General features: G+C 37.8%; 1 protein-coding gene across 1 annotated transcript in view; it reads right to left on the bottom strand.

The window, feature by feature from the left end:
• Positions 1 to 2,084: 2,084 nt before the first annotated feature.
• LOC127834295 (retinal guanylyl cyclase 2-like) overlaps positions 2,085 to 14,821 on the bottom strand; it is a 131,482-nt gene continuing 118,745 nt past the window's right edge. The window contains exons 13-19 of the mRNA XM_052360016.1: positions 14,408 to 14,548; positions 13,355 to 13,547; positions 12,413 to 12,587; positions 11,756 to 11,854; positions 10,838 to 10,929; positions 5,318 to 5,400; positions 2,085 to 3,066 (exon numbers count right to left, since the gene is read on the bottom strand). Of these exons, the coding sequence (XP_052215976.1) occupies positions 2,085 to 3,066; positions 5,318 to 5,400; positions 10,838 to 10,929; positions 11,756 to 11,854; positions 12,413 to 12,587; positions 13,355 to 13,547; positions 14,408 to 14,548 (1,765 nt within the window). The remainder of the gene's footprint in view (positions 3,067 to 5,317; positions 5,401 to 10,837; positions 10,930 to 11,755; positions 11,855 to 12,412; positions 12,588 to 13,354; positions 13,548 to 14,407; positions 14,549 to 14,821) is intronic.

Genomic DNA, 14,821 nt, shown 5'->3' with positions numbered 1-14,821 from the left:
TTGCTAAACATTCCTACATGAGCACAACTAGTCTTATTAGGCTTATTCAGAGAGAAGACGATTGCTAAACATTCATACGTGAGCACAAGTAGTCTTATTCAGAGAGAGGGCAATTGCTAAACATTCTTACGTGAGCACAAGTAGTCTTATTCAGAGAGAGGGCAATTGCTTAACATTCTTACGTGAGCACAAGTAGTCTTATTCAGAGAGAGAGGACGATTGCTTAACATTCCTACATGAGCACAAGTGGTCTTATTCAGGGAGTGGACGATTGCTAAACATTCTTACATGAGCACAAGTAGTCTTATTCAGGGAGAGGACGATTGCTAAACATTCTTACGTGAGCACAAGTAGTCTTATTCAGAGAGAGGACGATTGCTAAACATTCTTACGTGAGCACAAGTAGTCTTATTCAGAGAGAAGACGATTGCTAAACATTCCTTCATGAGCACAAGTAGTCTTATTCAGGGAGAGGACGATTGCTAAACATTCCTACATGAGCACAAGTAGTCTTATTCAGAGAGAGGACGATTGCTAAATACTCCTACATGAGCACAAGTAGTCTTATTCAGGGGGAGGACGATTGCTAAACATTCCAAACATGAGCACAAGTAGTCTTATTCAGAGAGAGGACGATTTCTAAACATTCTTACATTAGCACAAGTAGTCTTATTCAGAGAGAGGACGATTGCTAAACATTCTTACGTGAGCACAAGTAGTCTTATTCAGAGAGAAGACGATTGCTAAACATTCCTTCATGAGCACAAGTAGTCTTATTCAGGGAGAGGACGATTGCTAAACATTCCTACATGAGCACAAGTAGTCTTATTCAGAGAGAGGACGATTGCTAAATACTCCTACATGAGCACAAGTAGTCTTATTCAGGGGGAGGACGATTGCTAAACATTCCAAACATGAGCACAAGTAGTCTTATTCAGAGAGAGGACGATTTCTAAACATTCTTACATTAGCACAAGTAGTCTTATTCAGAGAGAGGACGATTGCTAAACATTCCTACATGAGCACAAGTAGTCTTATTCAGAGAGAAGACGATTGCTAAACATTCCTTCATGAGCACAAGTAGTCTTATTCAGGGAGAGGACGATTGCTAAACATTCCTACATGAGCACAAGTAGTCTTATTCAGAGAGAGGACGATTGCTAAATACTCCTACATGAGCACAAGTAGTCTTATTCAGGGGGAGGACGATTGCTAAACATTCCAAACATGAGCACAAGTAGTCTTATTCAGAGAGAGGACGATTTCTAAACATTCTTACATTAGCACAAGTAGTCTTATTCAAAGAGAGGACGATTGCTCAACATTCTTACATAAACATACGTGGTTTTATTCAGGAAGAGGGCTATCTCGGGGAATAATGTATGACATTAATTTGTCACAATCTCGGGGAATTATGTATGACATTGATTTGACACTATCGCGGGTAATCATGTATGATATTGATGTGTCACTCTCTCGAGGAATCATGTTTAAAATTGATGTGTCACTATCTCAGAGAATTATGTATGATATTGATGTGTCACTGCCTCGGGGAATTATGTATGGCACTGATGTGTCACTCTCTTTTGGAATTTTGTATGATACTGATGTAAACCCATCTGGGAATTAAGTATGATATTGATGGGTCACCCATTCGGAGTTCGACGTGCGCCCGTCTACAAATGTGTTTCTCCGCGACTACCTGGCACGAAAATCGATACAGTCGGCGAAATTTAAATGTTAATACCAAACTTAAAAACCACATTTCGTTCGAAATATAACGATTATCAACAATAAAGTATAAATGGAACAATACCGTTATCACATGGACATGTGCATAAATTATCGAAACCAATATAAACATCAAAATACTGGAATAACATGCATAAAACACATAGTACACTTTGTTCACCTTTTTATATGATTGCCTTGATATAAACCGACTGAAATACATATACAAGTTTCTATTTTGGTAAGAAATGACGGACAAGTACAACGAAGGAACAAGCATTCAAAATAGAAATACCGCGGGCAAGTTCAAAGAATGACAAATCACTCAAAGCCCTAATACCGTATTCACCCATCTACACTAGGCTTTCTCGGAAAATATCTAAATTATGTTCTTCTGTAGTATAATTGCTATTACATATCAAACAGTGTTTTTCCTTGTTACTACCATTACTGTACACCATCGTCTTTCCATTGACCAATACTGACTGACCGCGAGGAACCAGCTCCAGGTTCTTTAAATTACAGTTGCAAGCGTTAAATGCTCCTGGTGTGGATGAAAGATTGTTTGGAGATTTTGTATTCTCCGATGTTGCATCTAAGGTTGGACGAAGACCTTTGTTTTTTAGATATACCTCTTTTGTGTTCGTGTCAGTTTCGTTTGCGTTGACTTCAGAGCCTTCTAGCGTATGGCCTTCTGGTAATGATTCATGCAATGGGTAACTGTCCCGTGTTTGATCACGTACCGATTCTGAAGTCACCTCTACAAGTTCAGTAACAACGCTTTGATGTTTGAAATTTTTAGTAGATATGTTAGACATTGGATTCACTGAATGTTCCTTGCCGTTCATATACAGAGGGCTTTGGGGGAGCACCGATCGAGATGGATTCGCCACAGCTTTGATTGTGGAATTGTCTGTCAAGCAGTGTGCCCCTTTACTAGCACCCGCGCCCACAAGGGCACTATGTCGACTCGGCTTTGAGGTCTGCGGGATCATCGCGTCAGGCCTGGCTTCTTCAATGATGTAACTTGCATCCCCTCTGCTCGCTATCCCTGAATCATTGGAACCCTGGTTGTTCCGTGACTGGCCCTCCGGTGGATCATGAGACGGATCAGATTTACAATCCGCGTGTTTAGCCTCGTTATTATGGTCCACACATGCGTCACAATCGACCGGCTTCACCACGATCAATTTGGAATCATTTGGTTTATGTTCACCGTTGTTGTCATTTTTCTCAGACTCTATGGACGACTTGGAGTCAGTGTGACATATTTTGAATAAACCTGTCGTGTCAGTTCTCTTCAATGCTTTCAGTTTAAAATCCTCCAGAGATATACTGGAAAAAAATATTTCACATTTTCAATATAGTATTCGTAATATTTTTAGACATAAGTGATTAATTTTATTAGTATTGGTATTAAAAATGTTATGTATTCACATGCATGTATATGCATTATATGCGAATTCAAATGACGCAGTTGCTTGTTTACCTTAACCAAAACTTTTTCAGACAATATTTATCGCACATAAAACACGAAGACACATTCGGATTGAAATAATGATTGATTCGTAGATGCAACCCTTTGTGATTGATGTTGATATGAATATAAAAAAATATAAAATTATACAAACCCATGATTATCTCCACTGAAATCAAAAAAGAAGAAATGTAGAAAACAATGAACATGATTTTTTTAAACAAAAATCAATATGAATTAAGTTATTATTCAAGTCGAGCAAAATAGTCCAAAATCAATCATTCATGCCACAAGTCATGTTAACTATATTTTCATCAAGAATGTCTATAAAAGTGTATTTGACTTGGAAGACTAGCATAGTTTTAAAGAATACAGTGCATTGTAGAAACTTCGCATCAATACAAAAATACTCATTGCAATGAATAGTAGGAGTTATCATCCAATTACAACTAGAGCTTCGTCACAGACAATGTTGCATATTGTCTTCACAAAACAAGAGAATCTAGTTTATGACGTTTTTTAAGAATTATTATGCCATTATCATAAATAAGCCATTTTGACCTTTGAACTCTTGAATTCTTTCACATTACACGCCGTCCAATGACTGTGAACAAAATTAATGTACAGAGTCATTTTAAAATCTGACATTAATGACATAGCTATGGCCCAGACAAGATCATTTATTGCCATTTTTTACCTTAGACCTAAAAGTGTGGCCATGACCTTGGAGATATCGACGTAATTATTTCGCGAGACACACCGTCCAATGATGGTGAACAAAAGAGCCACATGATTTAAAAATCTCACAATAAACGACATCGTTATTGCCCGGACAAGCTCATTTATGGCAATGTTTGACCTTTGAACTCAAAGTGTGATCTTGACCTTGGAGATATCGACGTAATTCTTTCGCGCGGCACACCGTCCATTGATGGTGAGCAAATGTGCCAAATAATTTTAAAATCTCACAATGAACGACGTAGTTATGGCCCGGACAAGCTCATTTATGGCCATTTTTTACCTTTGAACTCAAAGTGTGACCTTGACCTTGGAGATATTGACATAATTCTTTCGCGCGACAACCCGTCCAACGATGATGAACAAATGTCTTAAGTCATTTTAAAATCTAACGATAAATGACATAGTAATGGTCCGGCCAAACTTTCAGTTCAAAACACCCTAAGTGATCCCCGTGACCTAGTTTTTGACCTGGCATGACCCATATTCAAACTTGACCTAGACATCGTTTAGATACATTTTTGACCAAGTTTGATGAAGATCGGATGAAATTTCGGGACAGACAGACCGACAGACCGAAAAAGTGAATCCTATATAGCCCCCATTACCAATGGTACCAATGGTAATGGGGGTATAAATATAACTCCGCATAGTAAACCTTAATCATAATACTTGATCACACTCACAACACTTTCTGTAAATGTTATTACTTATAACACTAGACTCGGAAGCGGTCATGAAACACCGTAAGACCATAAAAAATTCAGCTAAAACATTGGACGTTGAATGTGACAGGGGACGGTACTTTCTTAGTGACAGGAGGCGGTGCTTACTTTGTGACCGGGAGCGGTTCTTACTTTGTGACAGGGGGTGGTAGTTACTTGGTGACAATGGGCCAATACTTATTTGACTTATTTGACTTATTTGCTTGATGACAGAAGGGTGATACTTTCTTGGTAACAGGGGACGGTACTTACTTGGTGACAGGGGTGTTATTTACTTGTTAATAGGGGCGGTACTAACTTGGTGACAGGGGGTGGTACTTACTTTGTGACAGGGACCGGTACTTACTTTGTGACCGGGAGCGGTTCTTACTTTGTGACAGGGGGTGGAACTTACTTGGTGACAGTAGACGGTGCTTACTTGGAGACAGAGGCGGTACTTATTTTGTGACAGGGGCCGGTACTTACTTGGTAGGGGCGTTACTTATTTTGTGACACGTGGCGGTACTGACTTGGTGACAGGGGGTGGTACTTACTTGGTGACAATGGGCGGTACTTTGTGACAGGGGCCATTATTTACTTGGGAACAGGGGTCGGGATTTACTTAGTAGGGGGCGGTACGTACTATGTGACAGGGAGCGGTACTTACTTGGTGACAGGTGGCGGGGTAGGCAGCTCCTTGTCAAAGCCGTCCTTCCCTACCAGCCAGTACGTTTTAGCCATGCCCTTACCCTGCATAATACAGAGGCGAGAATAGGCGGCAGTTAGATCATGTAATTAACTCTTCTCTTACTGTATGCATTGAGCACAATATTTATATAACAAAAATATACCGGTTATTAATGTTAATTCAACTTCGTGTCTTTAGGGAAAGCGCATAGACTCAAGTATTCCTCAATAAAACAACGTCCGTATGTTTATAATTGAGATAGTGCGTGAAGATGGCGGTCAAACATATATAGGAATATAAGTTCTTCTTAAATATGCAAATTAACGGAAATGAAACATGTGACGAAGCACTATATGTGGTTGAATCAAACATTCGGAAATATATTGTCACCATTGGCGATTCAAATATTGGACAACGCTTGAATTTCATGCAGTCGACTGATAACCCAGATGCCTGCTAATCCTATCGGTAATGAATAGACCCACTTTCCATGGACAGGCTTTGTATCTTCGGCAACGCCAACGCAACCGTAAATCCCAGACAGTTTAACATCAATATTAGAAAGATTCAATTCAGTAGAAAAAGTAAACTGTCACAACTTGATCAAATATAACAAAAAGTCTCGGAGTCTCTCGGATCGACAACATAGTACAACTAATGAGCAATTTTGAGAGCCGAATTCAAGACTTGAGAGCCTAACAAAAAACGCAAACAGAATTCGACTTAATATTCAAATACACACGCAAATTACAAACTCGCGAGGAGTACATGAACCTGAAAGAACCGGAAAGGAAATAAACTGCAAGCAGAAACAACGGATCTCAAGTTCATTTTGGCGTGAAATTTGTATTTGTATTCACATTCCAGAGGAGACAAGATAAGTATTGATGCAAAGCATCAAAGGGCGTCGGGAATTTCAGTGTAAAAGGCACAATGAAGTTACATGGAACGATTTTTTTTTACTGTAAATATTAATATATTGGCCGATTATTTTAGAAAAAGATACTGGTATAACCATTATCTATAATTTTGTGTTATAACCCCCAAATAACCGTTATTTATGATGTTGTGTTATAACTCCTAAATAACCAGTATCTATGATTTTGTGTTGTAACCCCCAAATATTTCATAGTTCATTTTATTTACATTGGTTTCCTTTTTTTACTGGCATCCGTGTGCAGTTTTCATTAATGGAACAGAACTGTGTAGGTTTTAAAAAACCTGCTTCATCTTGTAAGCGTAATTTCATATTTTTCTCAACTTCAAGGGGAGATGATTCTGAACTTATTCTTACGTTGCTCATTTACGATAGGGGTTGAGTACTCATTGATATGAAAACACTGTAAAAGTTTAAATGTGTTTACGAACCCCCACCCTCTCACACATATATTTCATGGACATAATAAAAACAAAAAATGGTTACAATAAAACAGCATATTTATTTAAACTAAAATGTCTACATCAAAACAAAAAGTTAACATAGAACACAAATAAAATAATTTGATTCTACTGGAGCTCGAACCTTGAGCCTCTCATATGTGAAGCGAGCGTGTAACCACTACACTACGGAACCGCTTGAAAAATCACCTTCTAACAAAGATATTAATAAGCTTTTAATAGTCGGTTTAAATGTTAACCCGGAAGTTAAAACGCTGGATAGTGAGCGGGGTAAAAGGTCCATACCAAAAGGTCCATACCACTGGCAAGATACGAGTCAGGCCTGCGGTCTTCTATATGTGGTTCTTAAAAAAAACCTGTATGAGGACTTGATAATAATTTGACTGGGGTGCTGTGATGGTGCTCCTCATTGATAAGCGGCTGCTTCCTTTATCAAGACTCATTATTACAATTAACAATACGTGTCGCGCTTCGCGCTCTATAGCGCCTTTTTTAGTAACTAGGTGGTTGCTAGGATAGTGGAACAAAGAAGTTTTGTTTTTATACAAAACCAGAAAGTTTCACCGGTTGGCGTATTTGCCCAGTCCCTGTGATCTTTTATTATTGCCCAGTCCCTGTGATCAGTTATTTATTGAAAGAATTAGCTTTGCATTATTGGCAATAAATGTTGTAGTAAATGTAAGAGGCACAAATGCAGTACTTATTTACACTAATTTACACAAAAAATCACCACTATGCAAGATATTCTGACAACAAAAATATATACATTGATCCGTAAAATAACTTCTCCTCCCATAAGAGAAAAAAACGTATTACATACTAGTCGCCGCACTTCAGTGCGACGCCAATAAACTAGCCATGCGACTTAAATATGTTGGAATTTGATTTAAGAAAATAATATGTGCTACTAAATAATAACAGAGCAAATTGCGGTAAAATTGTACATGCGCATCTTTCAGGCAAATGAAGTGCGCCCCATTGTAGCGAAGTTCGCGTATTTAACGGACTAGGAAAATGTCCGCAAGGAGTAAAAGCAGCTGATAGGAACACCTTTCGGAATGTCCGAACATTATTAAAAGGAAGTGATGGATGTTGGTCGAAGATTCATACCAATCATGACAAAGGCAAGGGATGATGACAATGAGGCGTTCGTTAAAATGTACAAAATATTCATAAACAAACAAGTATAAGTTCGTGAACATGTTGTACAAGTTGTAACGTGTAATGGAAAGGGCTTCTTGCACTTAAATGGTACGATACTAAGTTAACATCTATTCTAAACTATCACGATACAATGTTTTTAATTGAATTTGGACAAATAGACAATTATAGACCAAACAAGAGATCTAAAAGGGTACAGAAAATATATTTATTCATACAGACGATGGCAACACCGTAAAGCGAAGCGCTCGAGAGGTTGGATTGTGATTTAACCCATGTATGCCTAGTGGGCTCTCCCATCCTTCTAAATTGGATCAATTTATTTCCAAAATTAGGGATGTCTAGTATATTTATTTCTATATTTCGAATATTTCTTACAGAAATTCCTTTAAGCAAACAGCGAAGACCCTGATGAGACGACGCATCATGCGGCGTCTCATGTGGATCTGCGCTGTTTGTCAAGGCCTTTTTTCTAGACGCTATGCATAAATGGGTTAAAATCTTTTAAACTGCCAAAAAACTCACGAAAGAGACTTAAAGAAGATTACATAGAGGATGTATATACGCGATACTTATTTGAAACTATCTGATGTATAATTATGCAAGGCTACCAATATGTGTATGGTGATAATATAGGTAATGCAACGTTCTTTACATACTGGTCAAAGCTTGGTGGATTATTCATGAACTGCTTGGTTACTGTTAACAAGATCACATAATTCTCCGATCATGCGACATAATTCTCCTATCATGCGGCGCTGACATTCTATCACCGCAAGAAGAACGCTGTTCAAACAACTACTATTTATCATAGCGTTTATGTGAAATGGAAACATGAGAACAAATTGGACTATGAACATGAAATAGTGTGCGATGTGCACAATATTAAAAAACATTACCGCAACCTGATTCAAACTCTGGCCGTGATATTCTAGTGGGATAATTTTTGCAACCATTTAAATTCAAAAGAGGTACAATATTTTAAGCATTGAAGCACACTATAACACCTGAAAATAAAGGATTTATCGATTCTTATAATAATGAACAAAATTGTTTAACGAAGTTTGTAAAGACAAATAATCTAAATGTACTGAAGCATAATATGCGTATAGCCTAATTAAACATAAACTAACGCCAGCGCTAATCTTAAATACTTACCGTTAATTGAATTTCTTGATTGTTTCAGTAGATTAGAGGATGAAGTTGACGTAAGTAGAAATGTGTTTGATAGCAAACAAACTTAAAGATCACGAGACCAGTATATCAATAACTGGAATGTCAGTGTCACATTTAGCTCAATGATAGTATGTAAAAAAACTTAAACCAGTATTTGAAATCTTATCTTGAAATTGATGAAAATAAAAATAAAACATCTAGACATTATTGTTTTGTTGACGTTTGTTGTCTCACACATTATCTGTAGAAAAGAGAAGACACTAGAACATTGTCAGAAATCAACGCAGATATGTATTGTGCAACCTAAATGATATCGATGACGAATATCACTTTGTTCTTATATGCAATGATTACGCTAATATTAGGAATACATTAATTCCAAAGTGTTTTAAATCCCGTCAAAATATGAACAGAACTACTTAATGTTCAAACAAAAGCCACACGAAACTAGCCATGTTTTGTTCAAATGCTTCAAATACGAGAAAATGTCATATATAGGTAGCATACAACAATTATATTGTTTGTTCCCGTACACAATAATGTAATAATTGTTGAAATTTTTTAACAACGTTTGACATTATCTGGCCACAATTCATTAACCTCATCTACGTGAAATTCTCACGAAAACATGTTTATTTCCTGTCTTATTTCATTGATCTTTCTTCGAAATCATGTATGGTCTGTATTTATTTAAACGCATTCTGCTATTGTATATGTTAATGGCGATGAGCTGTTTATAATAATAATAATAATAATAATAATAATAATAATAATAATAATAATAATAATAATAATAATAATAATAAATAATAATAATAATAATAATTATAATAATAATAATAAATGCTTAATTCGTTATAAACAATGATGTTTTGTTCTGTATAAGACCAGTAAAATGAGCCGAGGTGTGAACAGGTTGGCGTTCTGTGTTGACTAGGTTACCTGATCTAGATAAACACATGAAGTCAACGTTAAGCCTGATTGCGCCTAGGATGCGATCCAATTAGGGCCATTAACCACTCATAAACCCTAAAACAGCGCTAATTGGACACATCTCTCACAACGTTTTTCTGATTTCTAAACGATATCAATTGATTATATTTTGCGATCCGTTCTTTAGGCGACAAACGGCAGAATTGGTTTTAATGAAGCAAGATCGCTATCGGCACTCCCGACTTCGCAAATATGCACGATTGCGAGTAAATTACTTCATCATTTCCTACACGAGCTAATTAGTACATTTAATACCATGTATGTTATCTATTCTATAGCTGGTCTGAAAGCATTGTTTCCTATGTCAAAATCCCTTTGTACTGCAAAGCGTCTTCAACATAATTAAGTTGTAATTGGTCATCAAGTATTTTCATTTTCGAACGATGGCATCTTGCCAATTAATTGTTCTGCTTAATCACTCCAAAATAGATGGAAGATAGCTTACACAGAACTGTATTAGCACAAAATACAATTAAATTATTCAATAATCTTTTCTCATGATGCTCTGCAAAGTCAATCACAACAACCGTTGGTTTGTCTGACGAAAACATGATCCTCATCGATAACTCATACGTCCACTTGCATACAACGAGATGGATTTGAACACGCACACAATAAGGTTCTAAAATTGATCGCCCTAAAAAGAGTGTTGCTTAAAATATATGTGCAGTTGTGCATACGGATGTGTTTGGGTAAACTGTGAATAGTCAGCATATCATGTATCACTAGATGTGGCATGAGGGCATGGGAAGCCTAGTGTGCTGTGGTTACCTTGAGTTCGACCTCGCCCCTGTACCGGAAGTGGTACCCGCCCAGCTCGTCCAGGGTGACCCTTACTGCCTCGCTGATATGTATGCGGTACGCTGAAACAACAGTCCCTGTCACGTGCAATAATCGACACAATTCTTTAAAATATACGTATTCCGTATTCCGAACGTCTATTTTTTAAGGTAGATCATTAAATATCCGACTTCATAGTTTCTTGTTTTCGATTTGTTTTATCACTTGATTGTGTAAGGTCTCATACACGAGCTATGTATAGTTAACAATTATGCATAAAGTTTCATTGCTTACAATACATGTGGCTATTAAACAAAGACCATCATATGAAAACCAGTAATAGAACACGAAATGTCCACAATATTATTTCAATCGGCGACTCTCCAGTCATTACTACGATCTATAGTTTGAACTTGCGAAAAACGAAAAGACGATCCTTAGAATAACTTCAATTCCAACCATTAAGTTTATATGTCGATGAACGATATGATCAAAGTCTTGCAAAATGGGTGTTATGCTTAACCCACTTATGCCTAGCGTCCAGAAAAAAGGCCTTTGCAAACAGCGTAGACTTTAAAGGAATTTCTGTAAGAAATATTCTAAATATAGAAATAAATATACTAGATATCCCTAATTTTGGAAATAAATTGATCCAATTAAGAAGGATGGGGTCCACTAGGCATTAATGGGTTAATGCGACAAGGGTAGCTCCAGACAAGTCTGCGCGTGACAAACTCTTGTGCATTCACGTAGTCGATTCTGTCCGTTAATGAGACCACGAACCTTAAGTGACCTTATATCGGACAGTGTAGCTCCGCGACGGCGCAGGCTGGTATATGGCTAACTTGGGCGCAAATAAAATAAGACACATTTTCGCATGACGCTCCTAATAAAATACCATCTCCTTACCGGAACCAGTTGACTCCATTCTGGAGGCCGTGTTGACCGTGTCTCCGAACAGGCAGTACCGTGGCATGGTCAGACCCACCACCCCCGCCACACAAGGGCCTGGAAAAGAACGCGAACGAATGCGTTGTTCAGGCAACAGTAGTTAAGTTAGAAATATTAACATAAGCATACCGAATAAGGGACGTAGACGTACATGAACCTTTTATCGTCAACGTAGCTTTCAGCGAAAGTGTTGTAGATGTAACTGGCGAATGTATGGCAAGCGGTTCGACGCATAATCCCAAGAAACTAGGTTTCTCATGAGAAACAGTGCAAAAAACGGCTAATGAGTATGAAGATCATGAGTACAGATACAGCGAAATTCAGGTCAACGTTACTAAAATTGTGTATGTCTGCTGCAATTTTGAAGATAGTCCATCGACTTACTGGCTTAAAATGCATTTTGACAAAACGGAAACTAAAAAAAACCTGCTTACTCTCTGTATATGTCTGTTACTTTTAGATGCTGACCCAAGATAACAAACGTGAGTTCAGGCGCCTATTATACAACATATGTTAATCTATAGTCCTGTAAATGGGATTTACAACGCAAAATGTGATAATGCTGCTTTAATATATGTTAATGTGTTAATGTGTACATCAAGCGCATGCGCGTACCGGAGTGGAGTCCTATGCGCACGCGCAGCGGCACCTCGGGCATGTGTTTGATGGTAAAGTGGCCGCACTGGGCGAGCAGGTCCAGTGCCATCGTGGATATCTCACCCGCGTGCCGATTTTCGTTTCGCACCGGAAGCCCGCTACAGACCATGTACGCATCCCCGATCGTCTCAACCTGCAAGTGAATATAACTGTTTGTGATAGATTGCAAATGCATATACCGGGTAGTGTGAATATAAAAGAACCCCGTCAGAGACAATTGCTCTTAAATCCAAGAGCATGAACATTTATTTTGTGTGAATGAATCCGTAATTATTATTACACTATTCAACTCGGAATTAATTTTATACCTAAATGTAAATCAATGTAAGGTAAAAAAGATTTGTTACTTGGCCATTTGTCATATAAATCATGAGTCGTTTAACAACAAGTGAAGGCCCTGCCGTTGACTGAATACACATAAAGTATTTTAAGGGGCGAAATGATATACCTTGTATGAACATACGAAACAAATGGTTGACTCGCACAGGACACTTCGTATATACTTCGTGTATGTAAATATTTGCATCGAATATGGCGTAGATTCAATGGCGATGATCGAACATGGTCTAAACCTTATATACATCATACGCATCAATAGCGGCATCCAACACGGTGTATACCTTGAATGCATCATAAGCATCGATGTTTGTATCAAACATGGTTCATTCTTGTACACGGCATTCGCATCAATGGCGGTATCGAACATGGTGCATATCTTGTTTACATCATACGCATCAATGGTAGCATCAAACATGGTTTATACCTTATATACAATGATCATACCCATCAATGGTGGCTTTGAACACACAGCATACCCATCAATTGTTGCATCGTACATGGTGTATATCTTTCAAACCTCATAAACATCAATGGTAGCATTGAACAGAACATGGTTCATACCTTATATACATCATAAGCATCAATGGTAGCATCGAACATGGTGTAGAGGTCGTTGAGGAGATCGACCACCTGCATGGGCGTGCTGTTGGCCGAGATTGTCGTGAAGCCGACAATGTCCGAGAAGTAAATAGTCACCTCCGAGAATTGCTCGGCAGCGATCGTCCTGCCCACCTTCAGACTGTCAGCAACCACACTGCACACATACAGTTAGTTTACCGTACATTGCCACAAGCGTATGGACATATTAACAGATCACATAGGAAAGTTGTCTAAGAATTTTGTGCGCCTGCCTCTAGCGGTTAGCATTTATGAATATTATCAAACCGAATTTTTACAGCAGTTAATGTTTTGTACAATTGGTAATTTTCACGAGTATACACTGCAAAGCTGTTACGTGTAAGGTTTATTCTTGGGAACTATATTTAATGTGACCAAACAACGTGATATGTGACGTCATTTTTGGCTAGCGGCAGTAGTAAACATTAAGAAACTGTAGTAATTCCTCCGATTAAACGTTTGAAAGCTGTGTACAAATCTTATTTTCTATTCGATTATATCAAAATAAAGTTCTTGCACTTGCGGTTATACATAAAATGCTCACCAGATATATAATATTGTCTATCTCAGGTTGTAAATTATTTTGATAAAATCTAATAATGATTGCCGTCCTGGCGCATAATTTGATTCGAATGAAAGATCGTTAAATGTTTTTTTAGTAATGCTGCTAATACAGACTAAGAAATGGTGATGTAACACAGTGAATTAAATATCCCTACATTAAGTAAAATCTATTTTAGCCATACAAAGACCCGTGAAATTAGTTATTATAAATACATAAAGACTGGGTTTATTCTTAATATTTTGTTAAGACAATATCAATCAAACATCATACATCCCGATAAGTTGGTAACGATTTTAATTAAAATATGTTTGAGCACGTGCGTTTCACTAACAAACAAGCGGCGTGTCGTTTTAGAATTTTACTCACACGCCGACAGTTGAGACATTGATGAAATGCAAAAAATACAAAACTGATTCATGAAAGCGACTCACGGCGGCAGCATGCGGTAGAGGAGCAGGTCGGTCTTTTTCTTCTCCTCCTCGAGCTGCAGGGTGCGATCCTTGACCAGTTCCTCCAGGTCTGTAGAGTACTTCTCCAGCATCCGGAACATTGTGTCCACTATGTTCATCTTCCTGAAAGTGTACAACATTGTGTGCACTATGTTCATCTTCATGAAAGTGTACAACATTGTGTCTACAATGTTCATCTTCCTGAAAGTGTACAACAACGTTTCTACAATATTCATCTTCCTGAAAGTGTACAACAACGTTTCTACAATATTCATCTTCATGAAAGTGTACAACACTGTGTGCACTATATTCATCTTCCTGAAAGTTTACAACATTGTGTGCACAATGTTCATCTTCCTGAAAGTGTACAACATTGTGTGCACAATGTTCATCTTC

Source organism: Dreissena polymorpha, chromosome 6, assembly GCF_020536995.1.
Source record: "Dreissena polymorpha isolate Duluth1 chromosome 6, UMN_Dpol_1.0, whole genome shotgun sequence".
Taxonomy (NCBI): Eukaryota; Metazoa; Mollusca; class Bivalvia; order Myida; family Dreissenidae; genus Dreissena; species Dreissena polymorpha.
Note: the sequence above shows the minus strand (reverse complement) of the source record. Positions and strands in the feature narration are given on the sequence as shown.